Raw genomic sequence first — 22,810 nt, 5'->3', positions numbered from 1 at the left:
AGCAAAGCCACTGCGCCGCGACCGAACACCTCGCAAAGGCCATGCAGTACTGCGCCATGCCCATCACCGCGGCTGCGGGCGTGCGGGCCGCGGGAGACACGGAAATGGCAGCAGCGAGGCGACCTGTGGAGGCCGCCATTTTGTACGTCACAGGGGGCCGCCATGTTGTACGGAGCCGGGAGCAGCCATCCTGAACGGCGCCAATGTGTCGTCACAGGCGCGGGGCGGGCCGTTGGATTTGAACGGGGCGGCGGCGGCCGAGGAGCGGGAACCGGGAGCAGGGACCCGGAAACCGGGATTCGGGAGCGGGGGGGCCCCGAGCGGGAGGTAAGAGCGGCCAAGGGACCCCCGCGGAGGAGGAGGCGGCGCCGAGGCAGCGCGGGAGCTGCAGCGGCCGCTGCCGGGGCCCGAGGCGGGAGCGCGGGAAGAGAAGGTCGGCGCTGCCCCGGGAGCGGCGCGGGATCGGCTGGATGGAAGGAGCGCTGAGGCGGTGCCGGCTGCCGTGGGCGCGGAGCGTGTGGGGAACCCCCCAGTGAGGGCGGCGCGGATCCATCCGAGGTAATTCCCGTCTGGGGAAAGTGTTAACGCGGTGTAATTAGTGACGGGGTGATTAATGCGGGGGCTGTGATCCATAAGGGCGGTAAAGCGACGGCTCGGGGACAAAAAGAGGCGGAAAAAAAGGGATTATATCGTTTTATCCTAGCGGGGAAAAGGGCGGGATGGGCGGCAGGGATGGACTGAGGTGTTCTGGAGCGATTCGGCGGGCGATAAAAGGGGGAGATCATCAGCGCAAGGACTCAGCTCGTTCCTCAAGGATTGCAGAGGGTTCCCAAGCAGGATTAGAGAAGAGCAGTTAAAGAAGGTGATTGGGAAGTGATAAATATTTGGGATGATTTATCCCCAATAGCAGAGTGATGAGGGCTTTTATAGCTCCAGGCTTATCTCCCACAGATCTTCCCTTCTTCGTGCGTTCAGCCTGGCCGAGAGTGGGTTTAGATGGGATATTGGGAATAAATTAATCCCTGTATTGGGAAAACTAATTAATGACGCCTGAAGTTTATGTCAAAAAGGAGACACAGGAGTCTCGTATTTATTCATGAATAAAGGAAGAGGCCATGGGGCAGTTTCCATGGGGTCTCTCAACTTGCTGGGGGATGCAGCCTCCTTTTTTTATCCTAATTTACTTTTGGCTGAGGTGCTTGAGAGATACAGACTTCCCGAATTGCCTGATACAGACCCTCCTGTGCCCTCTTTTTCTTTGTGTCATTGGTTTTTTTTTTCCCCAAGTCCAGGAATTTAGCAGGGCCTTGGATAAGCAACAGTTTGTGTCCATTTAAGTAACCTTGTCCTGTTCTTTAACTCGCCCATCAGTCTCTGCCTTAGGCAGACTCACAGTTTGTAAAAACACATTCCTCTTACTACTTTCAGGAGGGTTTTAAGAAAATTGAGCCATGGTCTTCTGGTTGTATCTAGAGAAGGAACAGAAAGCAACAGGCACAAGCTGAAATATCAGAAATTCAGTCCAGAGCGAGAGGGAAAAGTGTGTGTCTTGGATAAAGTTTGATCTCTTTTATCCCCCTGCATTTACCAAAATCTTAACTTTAAATAAAAAAATCAGTTAACTAGTAATAGTTGAATTGTTAGCACGGCTGTTTTTTTAATATGATATACAATAGGAAATCTATGTTTAATGTAAACATAACAGAACATAGACTTGAGAGATCTGTTGTACTTCAGAGCATTTCTGTGACTAGGGAAGGATGGAGAGGAAAAAACACAGCATCAAAAGCTAATAGCCACTTGTGGGTTTATGCAGCTTTCCTACAGAGGCTCATTAATGGTTTTGCATTTTGGTGCTATATTCTATAGGAAAAGCACATCCTTCAGCAATGGACAAGATTTACACAGACCCTAACATGGAAAAGTGAGTTGAAACCCTCTAAGAATTTCACTGTGGTATAAATATCGTAAATATTGCTCTTTTTAGAGGCAAAACTTTTCATAATGCACTTGAACATCCCTTGAATGAAATGTGTTACCCATTGTGAAGAAGACCAGGGAGTTTCTTTGATGTTTGGTGAGGGGATTTCATGGTGATGGTCTGTCAGGAGATGAACTGACTATGGGATTGGGGGGACAATTTGCTGAGTTTTCCAAAGTTTATTCTGGGAACCAGTGCTGAAGTGATCAATCTATTCCAAGCATGTTGTTTATTTAATTTCACACTTGTAAAAATAACAGAGAAATCAATTTATTTACCTCAAAATGGGTGCAATTTTCTGCCTTCATACTGATGCCTGGAAATAGAATTCAAACTTTTCCAGGCTATATAATGATAATATAAACACAAACCTTTACTTGAAGGCTTTCAGGTACATAATATGGCAAAAAGCAGTGCTCAGAATTAGATCCTTACAATTGGTGGGATTGGGCAATTAGAATATCTGGCCAATGTTGTCCAAGGAGGGGAGCAGTTGGTTAGGCATAGGGTCTTCCCTGCATTCTGCCTTCCTCCCCTACCTTTATTATGCCAGTGTTTACATGGTGCAAAATAAAATATCCTTGGAGAAGTAACAGGCAAGACTAAAAAAAAAAAAATTATAGAAATGTTTCAATAAGTGCCTTTTCAAGAAAAGAAAGGTGGGAAAGTAGTGGAAGTTACACTGAGGCATTTAACAGTCTACAGAACTACAAATACATAAAAAATACATCAAAGCTAAAAACTTCAGGTGTTGATGCCTGTTTCCCTTTTTCCCCTGCAGTGAGAACACGGAGCACATTAGAGGGAAGCGACTGTCCTCTGTGAGTAACTTACAGCATTCCTCAAAATAAAACTGTGTGAGGGGGGAAAGGAGCCAAGGGAAACTGAAACAGGAACTTGCTTGCTCCTGAGAGCTTAAAAAAAAAGCATTCCAAAAGAGCCTGTTACAGTGAGAGGATTCACTGGGGCACTGCTGGCCCTTAGAAACTCTCTTCAGCCAAGAAACCAACTCTTGGAGCTGCAGCTGAACTCTCTGCTATTGTCTTTTCTTTCAGATTTTAAAGGCTCCACGAAATCCTCTGGATGATTTGGGAAATGGGAATGAAATTACCCAGGTAGATCTGTCAAGCCCTTTCCTACCAATCCTCCTCTGTGTTTTGCTGATGTCACTGGAATAACAAGGGTGCTTTTAATGCCCCATTTTTGATAACAGTATTTTGGTTGGTTTGGTGTTTCTTGGAGAGCTGTGCAAGCCCATTGTGGTTTTTTTTTTGTTTTTTTGGCAGGACATCCACCTGGAGAGGCGCAGGAGGAGCTCGCGCAGGGTCAGCTTCGCCAACACCATCGAGTGAGGGAGCTGAGGGTTCACACCTCCACCCCTTCCTTAGCCAAAAAATGCAGGGAATATTCCTTCCCCCTGGGAGTGTCCTCTCTGAGCAGTCACAAATGACTGCAAGCAGCAGGAGGATTGTTTTATTCAGTTGGGTTGAACCCCTGAGAGCCATTATTCGATTTTCTCTTCCCGGCTGAAATAAAAAATCCCAGTTCAGTGAAATTAATAGAGTTGGGAATTTTTGTTTTCCATTCATACATCCTAAATGTCATAATGGCATCTTCTCCCTGGAAAATACAGCTGGGTTCAGTACTCTTCTGGCTTTTGATGCTTCGTTTTAGAACATGCAGAAAATATTTAAATTAGTGCTGAATTATTTTAAATTTGCTTTTAGAGATGGTTTTGTGTTTTTAAAAACTGGTGGTTTTGTTCTCAGCTGCAGAGTCTTCCAGCGAGATCTTAAGAACAGTGCATCAGAGACAAAAAATACAGGTAAAACTCCTTTTTCTTTTCCTGATAAACTAATTTTCCTTTTCCCAGACTATTTGCAACAAGATTTTAGCTTGAATTTAAGAAACCAGAACTTTTCTGTTTGGGGAAGGAGCAATGTGGTGAGCTCTTCATTCTGGCCTGGCTGAAAAGTTTTTAGTCACAGAGTTTTTGCCACAAGAAGACACATCAAGAATGAGAACTTCAGAGCATTGTTTTCTGTGCACTTCACTCTTGTCTCAATGTTTTATTGAGTCAGAATCGTGTGGCTTGAGCAAAACCTTTAAGATAATCAAGTAACAATGTGATAATGCTTCTCACATCGTAATGTTGTTATTTTCTTATGTTTAGAGTGTTCAGCAGATGGGGAGGATGATACCTTGAATAATAAGTAAGTATTCTGTCTCATTTGTTGTTATTCAATGTTTATTACCAAACATTTTCCTCAGAAAAAGCTAAAGCATTAGTCTGGCCTCAAAGTTGTTGTAGATAAAACACAGTGTTGGGATCTGGGAAATTAAAATGACTTGGTAATAAAATAACAGATAAGATACTTTGTATGTGGGAAGGGGAGTTTCACAGAACCATAGATTCTATGAAAAATAAAGAATTAATCTTTTCCTGTAATTTAAAAATCAAAATGCTGCTGTATGTTGAACAGTGGTTTGTAGCATAACCAAGAGTTTAATGGGAAAAATAAGATTGACTCAGATTAGAATATATTGAAGACAAATAAGCAGTGTCTGGTGTCTGCTGCCCAGACCCACATGAGCTGTGCCACAGAATAATTCTCTGCCTCTTCAGTTTATTGATCAAGGGCTTCTGTTTGAAACCTTTTAACAAACTCAGTCCCACCTTTTGTAGGAATGAAGACCCTGAGGCAGTTTCATGTGAGATCACTGGTGAGTTTGAAAAAAGATTTAACAACTAAATGACTCTGTTCATTTAAAGCTACTGATTATGTCTGAGAAATTTTAATGTGCAGTCTTCCTGCCTTGGGAGAACTCCCTCTGGATGGGCTTTGTCCCTTGAAGTTGTTCACAAGGATCCTGTTATGGAAGTCTGGGTGGACCTTGGAGGTGCAGGAAGGAGCAACAAAAATATTTTTCAGAATAAATTTGGGTTTAATTGTATTTATTTACTCAACACATCGAGCTTCAGCTCAGTTGATAAAATAATAAGCATACAGCACAAAAACTGGAGTATTCCTTCTCTTTCCACAGGGATGAGCACTTTGCTTCATGCCCCCATCCAGGTCTTGGGGCAGCAGACTGAGGTATGTGAAAGCTTTAATTTTTTTGGTGCTGAAAATACCTGTGTCCAAAATACATCACAAGAATTTTGTAGCAAAGATTTAAAATGTTAGCTCCCTAAAAAAAAACAACTTTGTATTCATATAAAGTTCTCTTGAAAGTGAATATACTATATTTTGAAGTGTGTCTTAATCTGATAGTCATTAAACTGCAACATAAATAACTCTTGCTGCTGAAATTCCTTTGTGATTTCTCAGTAATGAACTGGTTCCTCCATTCTTGTCTTCTTTGCAAGCCTTCATGAGCCTCACTTACTTTTTTTACTAATATAAGTTTTCAAGACAGGTATAATAATCACAATTATTCATATGATCACAGTTATATTTTGCACAAGTAAGGCAAACTAACCAGTGGGAAAAAGTACAAATTCTTTAAATATTTTATTTAACTAGTTACTTTCTAATTCTGCCCTTAATTCTCTGCTAGATGAAACAGTCAATTCCTATTTTCTTTGATCATCTGTTTTAGCAGCCACATTTGGAATGTGCACACAAGTATTGTTGTTTAAATTCAAATAACCACTTATTCCATGGTTGTGTAACAGTAAGAGGTTTGAAGCTAATCTGCTTTTTAAGGTCCCATATGTTACAGAAGTTGCATTCTGTAATTTGCCAAAATCTTGCTCTAACTTTAAGACTACATTTTTCTTCCCAGAAATTAAGAATATAGTTTCTACTATTATTATAAATATGTAATTATTTATAATTTTCATCTAGATCTTGTCTGTGCTGTGTTTAATGTGTGGTTGCTTCTTTTTACCTGCATGTGATGAATTCAGGGTTCAATTCCTTCCACTCTGAGTGCAGTGTAAGTCACCAGGGGAACTTGATATTTGACTCTGATATTATTGGTCCCTTCCACTTCTCTGGGTTGGTCCAAAACTCCAGGTTCTGATGAACACCAGATCTTCTGGTTTGAAAGGAGGTAGGGGTGAATCTGGTCCCAATTTGTTGGTAACAATGTACCTTTTAAAACTCGCAAGAGTTAATTTTAATACTATTATATTAATTTCAGTAAAATTTTGAGGCTTCCCTTGCCTTGTTGGTGCAGCATGGGAAAGTTTCTGGCCATCTAGAGAAAGTACCAAAATACTAAAATGTAGCAGCCCCTCATTCTGCCTGGGCAGTTCTGCAAATTCAGTTTGTCAATAATTTCCTGGTGAATTCCTCTGTTTTACTAGCCTTGGAGGTGGCCTTCCTTCCTTCCTGTAGATTATTTTGCAAAACAAATTACTTATTTTTCAGTAACTGATCTTAATTTCTGTCTTTTGTGCTTACTGTATTCCTTTATAAGTTAGTTACTATATTTTCTATTTCCTGAAGTGTTTCTTGATTTTATTCTTGGTTTTATTTCCGTTATACATTAATTTGGAGGTGCAATTGCTCACCTACATGAGTTTACTAATCACTTGCTGGGATTTTCTGTAGCTTCCAGTGGTGGGGTTAACTGCCTGTCCTGATTTGATTTTTGTTCCCAGACATTCAACTTTTTGCTTCCCAAGCTTTTTTTTTTTCTTGCAAGATCTCAAAACTAAAATATCTTACTGCTTCTTTGCATATTTGTGCCATTTGCTTTGGCATCCTGTGTCCAGATTGTTCTTACAGTAGCATTGAAACATTTACTTTTAGTCTTGATTGCTGGCAGAATACTTTCCAATTTTATGTGCTGTACAGATTAGCTGCCACTGGATGAATATCAGGAACTTTTCATTTCTGGCCCTTAAATCTTTTACTAATCTCTAACTGATAATATTGTTGTGTTATATTCTGATTCATATTCTTTCAATATTCTAAAAATTTTTTATAAGTTTCTCCAACTTCTTGCCTCAGACTAAACAGGATTTTGTCTTTGCTTTACCAATCTGGCTTCAGGTTTGAGAGTAATCCTCACTGATATTGGCTATAACATAAAAATCTTTGCCTTGATGGCTTTTGATTCTGGTGTTTCAATTTGTATTTCCCCCATCCTAGAAAGTTACTTGAGCATCCAGTTTTCCCAATGAATCTCTCCCCAACAAGGGGATTGAGCATTCAGGAGTATCCATATTGTAGCTTCCCCCCAGCAATAATGTAACCAGGGCTCAGCTCAGGATGATTCCCCTCTTCTTTTAGGATTTTTTTTTTATTTTTACTTAAGGTCTTGATGCCTTTGAAAAACCTGGTTTAGGATCTTTGTTGGATTTGCCTGGCTTGGGGACACTCCCTTTTCCAACATCCTGTTTCTTTGCAAATTCCAAATACATTTCAGTTATCAACTCTCACAACACAAAGTGCCAAGTACATTTCAGACTCTAATTATCACAATACAAATTGCCAGTTCTACTTCAGCCACTAATTAATACAAATTACTGAAATATACTTTAGTGACCAATTACAGTAATCAACCAATTGTTTCTGAGTGAGGGAGGTCCTGGCTCCTAATTATGGTTTCAAACACTTTAACTACTCTGTCTGGATTTTCCCTTTAAACTCTTGCCACCTTTCTCCATGACATTAAATCCACTATTAAAAACAAGTTTTTTTTAAAAACTGGACCATAATTCCCAAGCACCTGCTGGAGGGGAGCCATCAGAACTTCCCTGGCATCTCCCCCAACTTCTCCTTGCTGCCTTCTAGTGCATCCTGCAATTTGACCAAAATCCTCCTATCTCCTAGAACGTTCCAGTCACTTTTCCAAGGCTCATTTCTGTGTCTAACCACATTCCCTGTGATTCATGATTCACCCCCTTTATTCTTTGCCTCAGGGCAACCATCACCTCTGAATCATCCTTCTTTTTTCTCACCTACACTTTAAACACCTGTGTCCCATGCTGCACACAAGAAACACCTCTTTCAACTCTTTGCCTTTCTTTTCCTTTCCAAGTGTACAAGGAATTTCATCCCACATATTTTCCATTCCTCAAAACAACATTAATTGCATTATATATTATACTGCAAGGTTCTATCCTTTGCCACTTCTCTTGATCTTCCAGTGTGTAAAGTGGCCACTGATTACAAACTTCTGTAAATTTTCCAGTTCTTACACAATGGGCATTAGTAGTTCCATAGGCCAGTAGTATTTGCAGAGCATTGTGATAACTCATCAGGTGTAGAGAGTTTATCATCTGTTATTCATTATACTTGATAAAATATAATATATCTCATTACAATTTGCCCCCACAGCTATAAAATTGTAAGTGATTTCTGTTAAGAAACTAAAATTTCCCTTATCAGTGGCGAAAAAGTATTTTAAAAAATCCAGCATGGTGCTGCTGCCTTTGGGCAGGTGGACAATAAACTGGTGGAAATAAAGGGTGGTAATCATGTTGTAGAGAAATAGAAAATACTGATCCTTAAGCCTCAATAATTGGTCTGTGCTTGCTAAGATGTGGCTAGATGTGAAGTGTAAGATGACACATTGTTTCATTAAAAGCCATTTAAATATTATATATTTGCATAATTTAGTAATTGTCCTTTCCTGAAATATGTTATGCTTATCAGAGAGGCCTGAAATTAATAGGTTGTTGTTTTTAAAAAAGACTTACAGAGGTAAAACTTTAGGACTTTACATTAGTCAACATTAGCTGACTTCTGTTTTAAATAGAATGAACCATGGATCATTTGTTTTAAGTGCCAGTCACTAAATTCTTCTGGCTTTTTTTTGTTTTTCAGTGGCATGACGTGGACCAGGCTGCTCCAAGGACGGACAGGATGGACACCACCCTCCTCTTCTCAGAGGAGAACGAGATGGAGATGACAGCCAGTCACACAGCTGTGATCTCACGGAACCTCAGGGCCCCCCAGCCTGACAGAACAGAGAAAATCGACTTCAACTCCTTCCTGGCTAAGCTCAACTCCAGCCAGGGCAAGGCAGAAACCAGCAAGGAGCTGAGTTTGCTCTCTGACCCCACAAACCATCCGAGCCCATCTTTGGAACAGAAGGAAGAAGCCACTACTGTGAAAAAAATAGATTTTGGTGAATTTCTGCTGAGGCTGAAGTCAAACAATCCTGCTGAGACACCTGACAAGGAAAATGTTTTCTGTGTCCCTTCCCAAGGCTCGGGAGACGTGACACGACTGTCTGGGGAATTTGGGTATTCCCATGAGCTGCCAGACACCTGCAATGTGACAAAAGTGTTCCGAGGCCGGGAAGGTGGGATGGAGATGACAAAATGTGAGGCAGCTGATGTTAAAATTCCATTCCCTGGCATCAGGGAGGTTCCACCAGAGCAGTGGGAGTGTGCAGATGTCACCAAGGCGTTTGCAGATGAAGGCATGGATGTGACAACCAGTCACACTGCAAAGGTGTCCTTTGCCCTCTCCACTGTTGGGAACCAGAGTCTCAACTTCCCAAAGGATTTCCCACCCACAGAGATAGATAGCTCTGTGTTCAGGAGAGCATCTAACCACAACTTAAATGTTCAGCAGGACCCTCAGCTTTGTGCAGACAGAAAAACAGCAAATGCTGAAGGCAGAGGAGACCCCACAATGCTGCGAGCTTGGAAACAGGAGTTCAGGCCATTGTCTGCCATCCAGGGATTTGTTTCATCTGAGACTGTCTTCAGAGGGGACAGAACTGTTGTGTTTTCCAAGTGTGATGACATGGAAATGACTGAGAATTACACAGACATCATCTATATGGCCAGCACCACGGAAGAGGACAGTTCATGCTGTAAAACCTGTGAAAAGCCAGTGAGCACCAACCCTCCACTCACAGGGAGCAGATCCCCGGCACGTGGCAGCATCCCAAAGGGTCTGGCACCTGGAGATAATCCTGCTGCTGGGCCCTATAAAATCAGTGCACTTGAACTGTCTTCAGCCTCAGGGGGACACATGGAAAACGTGTCCCAGGCTCGTGGTCCTGCTGCAGCCAGCACTGGGTTTGGCTCACACACGCAGTTGGTGGCTGGCAGTGTTCTGAAGAGCAGGTTTGATCCCTCTGCAAACCCCCAGCTTGTTTCTTCAGGTGAGAAGACAGTAATATTCGCAGGAGAAGACATGGACTTGGCTAAAACCTGTCTTAAGGATGGTGGAATAAGTGTTGATAATGAGCAGGACACTGCAGTGTTCACCTCTGTGACCTGCAAACCTCATTTCCTGGGTAACACATCCATGTCTTCCAACGTAACTGAGCAGGAAGAAATGGAAATAACAAGATGCCACACTGTTTTCTTTGATGGCCAAAGCAGTGGGATAACAGCAGAACCAAAACAAATGCCCTGTAAAACCATTCTAAGAAAGAGCCAGAACAAAACTGTCACTGAGGGTGACATATCTGCATATTCTGTAGATATGGACAAGGAAAATGTTGATGTGAGGAATATTGATGGGAACATTAAAAAGAGCCAAGCTATTGAAAGGAATGCTCAAGATACTCGGATGATAATGGTTGATAAGAAGCTTGGAAAAACCAACTTCCAGGCAAGTGATATGAATTCCTGTGCCAAGAACACGTGTTTGTTGCAAGAGCCAAACAGAGGAATCCCCAAGAATGTTGTCACTAACACCAGTGCATCCCTGTCTCTGCAAAGCCAAGGAGTTGTATCACAGCCTCTGGAAAAAAGCCTTTCAGATTTCTGCACAAATGACACAACACACGTGTTTCTAGGTGATCAAAGCATGGACATAACCAAAGCTCATCCTGCTGCCTTTGAGATTGCTCCTGTTAACACTGAACAAGAATCCAGTAACTATAATCAAAATGCTGCACTATCTGAGCAGCTGCAAAACCAGCCCTTCCCATTTTCCAGTCATCGTGGCGTGGATATTGTGAGTCAAACTGCAGAAATGGAATGTGAGGACTTGAAAATGAACACCAATAAGCAAATTGTTACTGCTTTTGCTCCAAGTGGTTCATTTTCTTTCAGTAGCAATCCTGCTCCCTCTGGAATGAGAGGAAATCAACAATTTGGGATGGGAATAGGAATAAATGCAGACAGCCAAAACTCAGAGAGGAAAGAGAAACCCCAACCTGTGAGGGCACTAAGCAAAATATTGCCAGCTCAAGGAGACTCTGACAGAAATCTTTCCATGGGTAAAACAGGTTCTTCAAGAGAGGATTTTAAAACTGCTCCCTCAGCTCATGGGCTGCTCCAGAGGGGTGGGGAAGAACCAGTGTGGGCCAGGACATCTGAGGCACCAAGGGGAAGTTCCCAGCTGTCTTTCTTTGGAGAAAAGTCCGTTGCGCTTCCCTGCGGTGAAAACGTGGACACGACTGGCAGGTGTGTGCTGATGGTTCCAGATAACACCATCAACGTTTTGTCACAGAGCAAAGCAGCACCTGGATGCTTTGATCAAGGTGGGAATGAAACAATGTCCTTAGAAAGAGGGGCCATGGTGACAACGCCGGCAGAGCAGGGTGGGTGGGAGGCTGCAGGTGGCAGAACCATCAGTTTTGCTCCAGCTGAGGATATGGAGATCACCACTGCTCACCCAGCACAGCACAGACAGCCCATCCTGGCCATTCCTGCTGACCAAACCATCGTGTTTGCCCATGGCCAGGAGGACATGGACATCACTGCATCCCACACCGTTGCTGTCAGTAAGAACTTCCTTGGGTTTGAGAGCCAGCAGCCACCACAGCCCGTGCATAGTGGGTTGGTGCCCTGCAGAGGTGAAATGGATTCCTCACAGAATGCCACAGAAACTAAGGAAAAGCCCAGCATTCCCTCTTCTGCTTCCTCAGACTCAGCATTTCCTAGTGAGAAAGGAGCTACCCAGGTCCCCAGTGGCACAAAAACAAATTCCATTTGTTCTGTCTCCCTTCAAGAAAGTCCTATGGGTGTGGGGGCACAGGATCATGGCCTTCCCACAGATAATTCTGTCCTTGTAAGCAGGGAGCAGGATCTCACACCACCAGAAAAACTGCAATCAAAGGGAATATCTTTGGAGCTCCCAAGTAAGGGCCCTGTGGATCACAGGGAAGAAAGTGGCAGTTTGGGATCCTGTGTTGCCTTTCCTGTGCAGGGATCAGATCCTTGCAAGGATCATCCAGATGCCCCTGGTACTCAGAGAAACCAGTTAGTGGAAGAGGATTCACCTCACTGTGGAGATTCAGATTTGGGCTTGGCTGGAGCAAACCTCCTTCCAGCTGCTAACAAGGAATCCCAGAAAAATGAGGAGCTGTCAGCTGAAGGGGAGGTGTCTCCAAAAGACTTTCAAATAAACTCTGATCAAACTAGGCAGCCTTTGATCAGTGATGGTTCAGGGGATCAGGCACATCCCACTCTTGCACCAGCAGCTTCACGTGCTTTAGGCATTTGTTCAAAAGTTCTAGATATGACAAGGAAATCTGTTTTTGTTTCCAAAACTGGTTCTTCTGACCAATTGCCCAGTTCCTCAGCTCAGCCAGAGGACACCCTGAGGCTGGGAAAAAACACTGCCAGCGAAGCAAATAACTTCTTTGATGCCAAAAAGCAGGAGAATACAGGTTTGGAATCCGGAGCTGATCCCATAGGAATGGCACCTAAAGATAAATATCCAGGAATAAATATCCCTCTGGGTATATTCCAACCTAAATTACCAAACAAGAGGAATCGTGTTTCCAGTGCACAAGACATAAATACAAAATCAGACAGAGTAGAAGCCCCAGCTCCAGCAAACACCAGTGAAACCCCAGGTAACAAATCCAGCAGGCAGACCTTCAGTCCTTTTCAGTTCATAGCAGAAGAATTTCTCCCTGTGTGCCTGGAGGAAATGGATTCCAATGAATCTATCAGCTCTGAACTCATGGAAAACGCTTGGGATGATAAAAATAAAAACCAAATCCCCCACTCTGAAAAGGATCCATTTGAAGAGACAAGAACTTGCAACATGAAAAGAGCTTTAGGACACACTGAGGAGGATCTACAAAGCCCAAAGAAGGCCAAGAGGGATGAACATGTGGATGCTGGGGCCTCTCAGGACTTGGAGGTGAGCTTGGTCCCTCACTGTAAGGATACAGGAGCACCACCAGGGCTTAAATTTTGGGGGTGTAAGTGGATCTCTTAGTAGGTTTTCTTGTTTTTCATAATCACCAGTTTGCTGTCATTTTCCTGTGTCATTCCCTGTGGTTTTCATTGTTTTGCCAAGTTAGAAGAATCAGGTTGGTGCATACAACAGTTCTGTACCAGGCAAAACAGGCAGAATGAGAGATCTGCCAATTTTAAACCAATCTCTGTGTAGTATCCCTTTAATCCTTTCAAGACACAGCTACAATAAACCATTGATCCAGTTAGGTTGTTTTACATAACTATATTAATTTATTTTTGTAAAAATTGTTAATATTAGGTGGCTTTTGATGTTGTGTCTCAGGACCAAGCAGAAGCTGATGCAGCTGGAGAACCTCTAAATCTCTCAGCTAAAAGTCCTGTGTGTCCTCAGGCCAGCACTAGCAGCTCCCTGGATTCTATGAAGGCTGATATAGAGTCAACAAGTAAGATAAGAGTCCCAAACCTTGTGTTCTTTCCCTGTAGGAATGTTATTAACCCCACCAATACCTGCCCCTTTCTGTTTTGTTTTCCCAGTCCAGCGCAGCAGTCAGATGCAGTCCCAGCTCCTCACAGACAGCATTTGTGAAGAAAATTTGTGGGAGGTATGGACAGGGCTGGAAGACAGCAACTTCCTGTCCTAACAGGAAAAAAAACTCCTATGTTTATACAGCTTTGAGCATTCTTGAAAATGGACTTACATGTATGTTTTTCCTCAAATGTACAGAAATTTCAGAGTGGTGCTATCACAGTTGGGGAGTTTTTTAGCCTTCTTCAAGTCCATGTTGTGATTCAGAAGCCCAGGCACAGCCAGCTTCCAGCCAGTGTGAGTGGAACAATACAACTGATCTTAAGTAACACTCTTTTGTTGGTTTGGGTTTTAATTTTTTAGCAGCTCAGACACCTTTAAACAAAAACCAGAACAGATTTCCATCTCCTCACCAAATACCATATATTCAGGATTATTGTTCTTGGATAAATATGCTAATTCTTGCTTTTTAAATTTGTTTTAAGGACAGTAGATTTTAAAGAATTAGAAGCTCTGTCTCATCTTTTCACTTTATCTGCTCACTGAGTCCATCAGCCACTACTGCCTGCAGCTACTCTGAGCTCCTCCTGCCTGTGCTACTCTCTCCTTTAGAAATGCTTCACCATGACATTGCTACTCTTTTATTTCCACCTGAAGAAAGGGGGAGAAATACAGAACAGAAGTCTGCCTTCTACATCCCTTCCATTTTTTATTTAAAATGCTCTCCCAGCTTAGTTACACTTTACAAATTTATTCATACTGAGTTGTCTGTAAATATTCATCAAGCTTAATAATGCTGCTGCTGTGGATTAATGACTGATAAAAAACAGACCCACAAAAACCCCTGAAAACTTTCTTTGAAGGCATGCAAGTAATTAATGTCAGTTATTTAAGAGCTTTACTACACAGGGAGCTTGCTGAAATACCCTCCTTATATTTATTTGAGGAATAAAGCTGCATAAGGCTTCCCTAAGGCTTGGGAGCTTTGATTCTGAATTAAGCATAACTTTGAATGAAGCATTGTTTTATTAGGGAGCACTCTTGTTATCTGCATAACATATACATGTTTTCAAATCTTTATCTAAAAGGGAGACCTCTTTCAGTAATATTTAATTTCATTTTTTTGAGCTCTAATGATGAGGCGCATATCCCAAAAGGAAGCCTGTGCTCTGGTGTGAGGAAACACAAGGCATGAAAGCAGAATTGAAATGACTGGAAATTGCTATTTCTGAAAAAGATGGATATTTTTTTTTTCTTTTTCTTCCTACTTTTCCCTGTGTTTTCCCTCAGTGTGCAGTCAGTGCACCCCCCACTGCAGAGGCTCTCATCTACAGCCAGTACGTTCACCGGCCCAAGCTGAGGATTTACGAGGAGGATTGCCAGGACCTGTCTCAGAAAATAGAGGAGTGAGTGATTTTTCCAGTCACACAGTTTATCAGTAATTCCATTTTTTTCAGCTCTGGATACATGGAAATGGTCTGAAAAAAATTAGTGCATTGCATACAGAAAAAATAAAAATATAGTTAATAGTTTATTAGATTTAGGAATGAATTGTATAAATATCACTGTGCTGCTCTATGTGGTCAGTGAAATTGCTACAAGACTTTCAACTTTTTTTTTTCCCTATATTTCAGGTTAAAACCACACGTGACTGTCCTGGATCAGCCCCTGGTGAATGTGATCAGGAGTTTGTGGGAAGTAATGAGAACCTGCACTGATGAAGAGGTAATGCTGCATGGACAGAATGTTTGCATGTAGTGAAGAAGGGAGGTTAATTTATTTATTCACATCAAATAAGAACCAGAATGGTCACAAAATAACAGCAGGTGAAACAAGGCAAGGTCTTTCCTCAGTGGAAAACTGCTGAGAATTTCCAGTGTTCCAGTCAGGAGAATGCAAGGAAATGTGTCCTTTGAAATATATTGAAGAGAAATGAAATGACCCACAGTTACTGCATAGAGAACCTAGAAAATTTATAAAAGTACCCCACAAGAACTGAGAAAGTGGATCAAGAGATTTTGTTTTCTGTGGTTCTAATGCCAAGAATAAAGATGTATTCCTTGAAAATAAAGAGTCTAAATTGATTAGAGTCACAGTATTTTTCATAATCCATCATTAGTTTGACATAGGATATCACTGAGATTGAGTGCTGAGCTAGAGCTCCATTCACTTTCTGTTCTGTATTTCCCATTCATCACAGCTGAGTATGTTTGGAGCAGAACTGAACAAGATGAAATCCTGTTTCACCAAGGAGGCTAAAATCTTGTCTCACAATGAGAAGGAGACATTGTACAGGAAACTGCTGCAGAGTGCTGAGGTAAGGAGCCACAGGGCTGCAGGCATTTACCTTTAAAAAATCACTTCTACCACATTTCTTGTCATTAAATGTGTGGGAGCTTAATTATTATCAGTGTGTGCTCTCATGAAGTTTCTTTCTTATAAATACACTTCCCTTTTATTTATATGCAAATATAACACTGGGACAGTGACTTTATTGCAGTTACACTGTAGGAACCTTCTGTCTTAAGAGTTTTGGTGATGAACAGTGAAAAATTAGAGTATTAAAGGAAACACCATCAAAAATGACCTCTTTGTACTGTAGCAATACCAGTGTTAGTAAGTAGGTAAGTAGTAGCAGCAAGTATTTAGGAACAAATTCTTCCCTGTGGGGGTACTGAGGCCCTGGCACAGGTTTGTCCAGAGAAGCTGTGGCTGCCCCTGGATCCCTGGAAGTGTCCAAGGCCAGGCTGGATGGGGCTTGGAACAGGAAGGGATAGTGGAAAGTGTCCCTACCTATGGCAGGGGATTGGAATTGGATGGTCTTTAAAATAATTTCCAATCCAAGCCATTCTGGGATCCTCTGATAAGTAACAAGGAAGTGCACAAGCAATGCATTGTGATAGGGATCAAAGATGTGTATCTATCAAAGCTCTAGATTCAGTAAACATTTAGTAATTTCTTATTATTGGTTATTCCATGGTTTGTCAGTTGCCTTTTCACTAGCTGCTTTAATTCATTAGCAAGCAGAGAGCCCCATGGTGATCCCAGAAGAAAATTTCAACTTTTAAAATAATATTACTGACTCAAGTACAATTTTGCCATCTTAGGAGCAATACAGAAAGCTCCAATCAAGAATAGAAAAAGTGGATGACTGCATGAAGGAGGCAGAGAGCTCTGTGGTTACTCTGGAATCAGGTGTGTGTTTCCAAAGAGGTGGCCAATATTCTGCTTTCTCTTTTTTCTGCAGAGCTGCTGTTTAAAAGGTCAGTTCAGGATTCTGTGTTTGTGGTTAAATGAGTTTTGCTTGTTATTATCACTTTTTGAGGTTTTTGGTGGATACTTTTCCATGGTTTTGTGTTTGTTTTGTTTTTTTGTTAACTTGGAAATGCTGAGATTTCTAGAGCCCACAAACAAACAAAAGTGACTCCAAATATTGAGTCTGGGAGTTCTGCACAGACCTGACACTTCTTTTCCACAGATTCCTTTTGGGATGAAGAGGAAGCTGGCTGCAGTGCTGGAACAGCAGGAGGGCAGAATGTACAGGAAGGTAATGGAAGCAGCTGAATTGCACTTTTTATCAGGTGTTTTAGAACCTAGAGAGGGTGATACTCAACCCCCACCCTGATGCATTAACCCTGAGAGGGATGCAGACACTGCTGCTGTCTTTCCTGCATTGCACATAGCTAATTACATGGGTGTTAAATAATGAAAAGGACTGGTTTTCCCAGGAAAAAGGGAATTTAGAACTTGCTACCTGAAGAGTGTGTGCTGGTTCTTATATTCAGCATTTTATTGTCCAGTAATTATAACCTTTATCTCCATAAGAACAGTGAGTGCAGAGCAAATCAGGGCTGCCTGTGCTGCTCTTTCATTTTCTCCCATTTTTTCTCTTTGCTTTAGAATTGCAAAGCATCACAGCCCAAGAAGAGGAACTTATGAGGTAAGATGTCAAAGGATTTCAGAATCAGGTGCACACTGAGATTTTAGAGAGTTGGTCTGTTTTTAACCACTGTGCTACATCCCATGAGATTGGTTTATCCTTGCAGAGAACTGTCAGAGATGGATGCTGAGGATGAGCTTGATTTGGCTGAGATGGAGAAGCTGAAGAAGAATGAAAGGGCCTGGCTGGAAATCCTGAAGAAATATGAGTAAGGAAAACACTTCTGGGTTTTATTTTTTAATAGCTGTTTCTAGGGAATTATATTTGGTGATGAATGTGTTGGATTTGGTTTTCCTTGTTATTTGATGTGGGAAATCTTGGAATGCCCATCTCCTTGCAGCTTAAGGTAGGCAATAAAGCCTTGGAGAACTTCCATATGTGAGGCAGTTATTCCATTAGCAGCTTACTCTGTGTTCAGGGTTTCTACATCCAACTCTCCTTCAATCACCCAATTGACATTTATGTAAAATTTATAGTAATATGCTTGCACTCCCCACAGATTTTTTAATATTTTGTTGGAATGACAGACTCTGTCTGGCTTTAGAAAATTTCATTGCTGTATAATGTGGTAAGAGCTGCAAGTGCATTTAATATACTGATGTTTGTCCCTCAGGAAGTTGTTTGGGTTGGTTGGTTGAAACTTGGGGTGATGTTGAGATTTTTTCCCCCTTTCAGCTTCACTGAGTGGGAGTTGGTGGAATGGAGTGAGCAGCAAGCTGTCTTTAATTTTCTCTATGATTCTGTGACGCTCACAGTCATGTTTGGACCCCCAATAGGTGAGTCACAAAATAGGTAGGTTTGTGTTTTATGAATATGCAATGTTAGAGAATAGAAACCTAAAATGTCCATATTGTAAAGATCTTCTGAAAGGAAGTGGGAAATAGAAAATATACTACAGTGTGTAAGCTGAGAGAGGTGGCTTTGAATATGTTTTTCAGATGAAAATTGATGTAATGCATGGCTGTTTCTGAAGATGGAGGGCTGTAACTCCAAAACTAAGCATGGGAATAACTGGGGTTCTTTAACTTTCTTTCTCAGATGGTGAATTTTTCGCTGCACGTCCTTCCAGAAGCATCGTTAGCCTGGACTTTGAATCTTTCCTGGATGGTGAGATTTTGTGAAATCTTGTGAAAGTAGCAGCCCTGCTAACCTTTTGTTGGAAAGACTAAATTTGTGCTTGATCCTCTAGTGCTTTTTGAATGGCTTTTCAAAGCTTTCTGCGTTTTTTTTTTCGTGTGTTGCAGAGGAACAAGCTCCACCCTCCTCGTGTTTAGTCCAAAAACTCATCTTCCAGTTTATTGAAAGTCGGGGAAGCTGGCAGGAAAAGTGTCCCACACTGCCCCATTTGCCCCAGGTAACATTCCAGGGAAACTTAGAAGACTCTGGAAAAAAAATCCAATTATTATTTTCTGCAGCAGAGAAAATAGAGCTGAGCACCAAATCATCTTAGTGAAAGTTTCAGGAATGCAAACCAAAATCTGCTTCAGGAATATTCTGAGGTGTGAGGGGAAGTATCTGTCTCTGAAGGCAGGAGTCCTAGAAGCTGAAGTTTATTAAAAAACCTCTTATTTTTTTGCCTGAAGAAAAAGAAAAATTGAGCTGAAGGCCATTCTGCCTCCTAAAGAATGTAGGTTTAAATTGCCAAGCCAAACTTGTGTTCCTGCATGGCTGCTGGCAAAGCTGAAAGGACAAATTTTAAAAAGGTGCATTTGTTATACTTATACAATTTCATTCTTCCATCCAGACTGAGGTAGGGTTTATGTTTTGTACTTTCTAGGATGAGCTGTGTGTTCCATGGTCAGCCCCTGAGTGCTGATGTTGCTTTTCTGATTTCCCCCCCAGGCTCTCTTTGACATCTCCTTGGTGGTGAATCGCTGCAAAATCCTGGGAGAGGAGTTGGAATTTCTGCAGAGGTGGGGTGCAAAATTCCATCTCTTGGAGACAGATATCAAAGGCACAGAGTGAGTAAATTCAGATAGCCATGATGGGATTGTTGGGGTGTCCTGTGCAAGGCCAGGAGCTGAACTTTGATGATCCTTATGTGGGAGTTTCTAGATAATCAGAAACAAAACACTGAAATAGTTTCAATTTGTTTTTTTTCTTAAGAGTGACATTTTATGCATCCATTTTAAAGAACAATTTAATTTATTTTCATATACTTGCACTGTAGTGTCCCAGTGCATGGAAATTGGGCTGTTGATGGATTAATTGATTCTATGGCTGTCAGACAGCCTCTCCTCCCTTGCTGTTTTCCTGCTTCACTTGCCTTTCTTAAATATTTAAGCTAAATTGTAGCAATGCAAAGGAAACAGAACCAAGAGTTCACCTGTAGTTCACGGCTTTGTTTCCTTTAATCTTGTGTTTTCCTCAGCCAAGCAGAATCAGTCATGGAAGGAGGGATGTACTGAATCTGAAGTTTACTTTCTTTGCTTTCCATTTTCCCTTGATACTTCCCAATTTTGTGGCATGTCCCAGTGGTATGAGACAAATACAGTTTCACCCCACCCTTCCATTATTGATGCATATCTTTAATTAAGAAGTGCCCAGTTATTAACTTGCTGTTCCAGAGTTTATTCTAATTTTGTAGCTCCTTTTGCAAGAGTGCCAAAAATCCCATGGAACTGGAGGCAGATCAGTCCTACCTAAAGCATTAGAAAACCCTAACTGCCTGTGAATGTTTTATGTTAACTAGAAAACATATTTTTAGTCTCTATTCTACCATAATTTCTGGATGGTTCTGTGAATTATGTGTGCATTAACTTTTTCTGTGGGGGAAGTTGGAGGTTTTCATTATGAAGTGGTGATAATGCATGAAAGGGCCTTTTTTATCTTATTTCTGAAGTTCCTGTGGGACTGTGCTGGAACTCTTTAGAAGTTACTGTGCTTGTTGCATCAGTGACATCACTTATTTCTGCTCCTGGCACTAATTCCAAGGTGGAAGCAGCCCATTTGCCTGTTTTGCATGGATCTTTGTGTTTATTTCCACAGGGTGAAGCTTCTGTTCTCCTCTTCGGTGGCTTTTGCAAAGTTTGAGTTGACTCTGGCTCTCTCTCATGATTATCCATCTGCTGTACTTCCCTTTGGGGTCCAAACCCACATTGGGAATATTGGGTGAGCTGCCAAAGCACTGCTGCATGTGACTCCATTCCAAAGGAGGGATGGGGGGTGGAGCCCTCGGGATCCTCTCCAACATGTGATACTTTTATCTTCCCCAGGGAGAAGGAAATTGCTGCTGTTCTCTCCAGAGTTCCAGTTGGACACCACTATCTGCAGAGAATAGTCATCTCCATCCATCAGAATCTGCTCCAGGGTCCCAGATGTTCTGCTGCATCCACAGGCAGGACTGAAGCAGTCAAAATGGGTAGTCTGTGAGTTTAGTCTTATGAGAATTCCAGCTGTGTCTCCCTGAAATGGAAATGCTGTTCCCCACTCAGCTCTAGTATTCCTGCCTGTTTAGTATCCTTGTAGCTTAGACCAAGTGGAATGATTGGTGTAGGCTACAAGTTTTACAAAAGCAGGGTGTCTAAAGAGAAGAAGGAAATTCCAAGATCCCTTGTAAATTCAAGGTGCCTTTTATCTTCTGTCAGTCACTGGTGGTCATTCCTGGCACAGATTCATTGGATACTCATTCCAAGCATGGATATTCTTCTACCATAGCCCATAAATTTTATCACTTACAGAGCTCTTTGACAAAGCAATGATGAGTGTTCTATAAATTATTATTATTATTATTATCTCTAAACTTCATTTAGAGATAATTTACTTTTACTGTCATTTTACTACCACGTACAATTAAACAGATCCCACTGCATCCAGTATTTATCCATTGCCTGGCACCTCTCCCAGGCAAGACACTGTATCCCTGCATCTGATTAATTAACCAGTTAACCTGTAGCAATTACCCCAGTCACCAAAGTCAGAAACATTTTTGGAATTAAGGCTAAAAACCCCTGTGCTTGCCCACAGACTGTGGGATGCAGCAGCCTCAAAGCCATCACTGTGATTCTCTGCCTGGAGTTAGTTCAGACATTCATTGCCTTAGTCCAGCACTATCTCTGGGTGCTGGGGCACTGTCCCAGTTTGGAATGCCATGGAATTTTAGCAAGGAGACTGAGCTCCTTAAACTTGGGGGTATCTCTGAGCTCTAGCCTGGTTTTGTGTATAATTTTGTGTATTATGTAAGTTGCTGTTGGAACTTGCCCTGACTGTGTTGCTGAGCCAAAGCACCAACCCTGGCTCAGCTCTCAGTTCTGCAGCTGCAAATTTTTGTACCCTGTAAAATATGTTGAATTTCAAAATGTTTTCTTGTATTTTAGTGTTTATATATTTTGTCTTTTTACAAAGTTTGCGTCTGTTTGAAAAGTGGAAGTTTAATAAAGATTGGATTTATCACTCTTTCTGTTTCAAATGGGGATTATGGGCCACTCTATTTAAACTGGTGATTGAAAATTCAACACTAAATTAAATTAAAAATATTGAAATAATTATGTTAAATACTTGAAAAGACTTTTCATAATATGATTTCTTTTCTTTGCCTTTTCTAGTGCTAGTTTTCTATATCCTGGCTTTTCACAAGAATTTTTTGTATTTTAATTAGGAAGATAGCACTCAAATCATTCTTAACTTAGGTACTATACCTGGAATTTTGAATTTCCCCAGGCCCTTCTCTGTGCATTACTAGCAGTAGAGGGTGCTGTGGCAGTTCTCCAGGAGCATTATCCACCTCTTTTTTGTCTCTTTTGGCTGGTTTTCTTCCAGTGGATTTACACACTAAAGCACCAGTAACTGTAAAGACTCAAGTGGGTTTTTGGTCTGCTCCGAATATTGAATCAAAGAGGCAGGTGAAGCCGCACATTTGTAGTAGGAAAAGGAGCTTGGGCAGAAATTATTCCATTATCCAACTTTAAAAGATCATGGAAAACTTCACTTCCATGTGCCAAGCATCTGTGGCTCCGGTCTGTGCCTAGCAAGGCCTCAAGGCAAAGGAATTCCGTCAAAGGATGGGAATCACAACCTCTGCTCCAGATGTGCCTGCGTCTCCAGCTGTTTCTTCTTGGGTTTTGCTCAGGAATTGCGTGGGCTGCTGGATTTACGGGGGCACAGGGTTGTGCTCCAAGAGGGAAAAGAAAAAAAAAGAAGAGAAAATACTGGAAAGGAGGGAGAAGCGAAAGGAAAAGTGAAAAAAAGGAAAGGAGGGGGGAGAGAAGGAAAAGCGGGGTGGGGAGGGAAGAAAAGGAAAGAGGGAAAAGAGAAAAGGAGGACAAAAAGGAGAGGAGAGAA

At 41.7% G+C, this 22,810-nt stretch overlaps 1 protein-coding gene across 4 annotated transcripts; it reads left to right on the top strand.

Moving 5' to 3' along the window:
* Positions 1-135: 135 nt before the first annotated feature.
* KNL1 (kinetochore scaffold 1) lies at positions 136-21,925 on the top strand. 4 transcript variants are annotated; one of them, XM_079309033.1, is made up of 26 exons: positions 136-327; positions 1,870-1,924; positions 2,763-2,802; positions 3,037-3,096; positions 3,268-3,329; positions 3,751-3,806; positions 4,155-4,194; positions 4,668-4,705; positions 5,027-5,079; positions 8,767-13,005; positions 13,363-13,507; positions 13,599-13,666; positions 13,789-13,887; positions 14,881-14,996; positions 15,225-15,315; positions 15,791-15,907; positions 16,698-16,785; positions 17,069-17,137; positions 17,491-17,530; positions 17,637-17,738; positions 18,206-18,306; positions 18,569-18,637; positions 18,775-18,884; positions 19,373-19,491; positions 20,519-20,641; positions 20,746-21,925. In XM_079309033.1, the coding sequence occupies exons 2-26, from the start codon at positions 1,890-1,892 to the stop codon at positions 20,900-20,902; spliced, it is 6,237 nt and encodes a 2,078-aa protein (XP_079165159.1). In that variant the 5' UTR covers positions 136-327; positions 1,870-1,889; the 3' UTR covers positions 20,903-21,925. The 4 variants fall into 4 exon arrangements, with proteins under 4 accessions (XP_079165159.1, XP_079165158.1, XP_079165160.1 ...); XM_079309032.1 differs by lacking the exon at positions 136-327 and adding an exon at positions 403-558; XM_079309034.1 differs by lacking the exon at positions 136-327 and adding an exon at positions 404-532.
* Positions 21,926-22,810: the final 885 nt, after the last annotated feature.

This window comes from Erithacus rubecula (assembly GCF_903797595.1).
Source record: "Erithacus rubecula genome assembly, chromosome: 6".
NCBI lineage: Eukaryota > Metazoa > Chordata > Aves > Passeriformes > Muscicapidae > Erithacus > Erithacus rubecula.
This window is presented reverse-complemented; position numbering and strand designations above follow the sequence as displayed.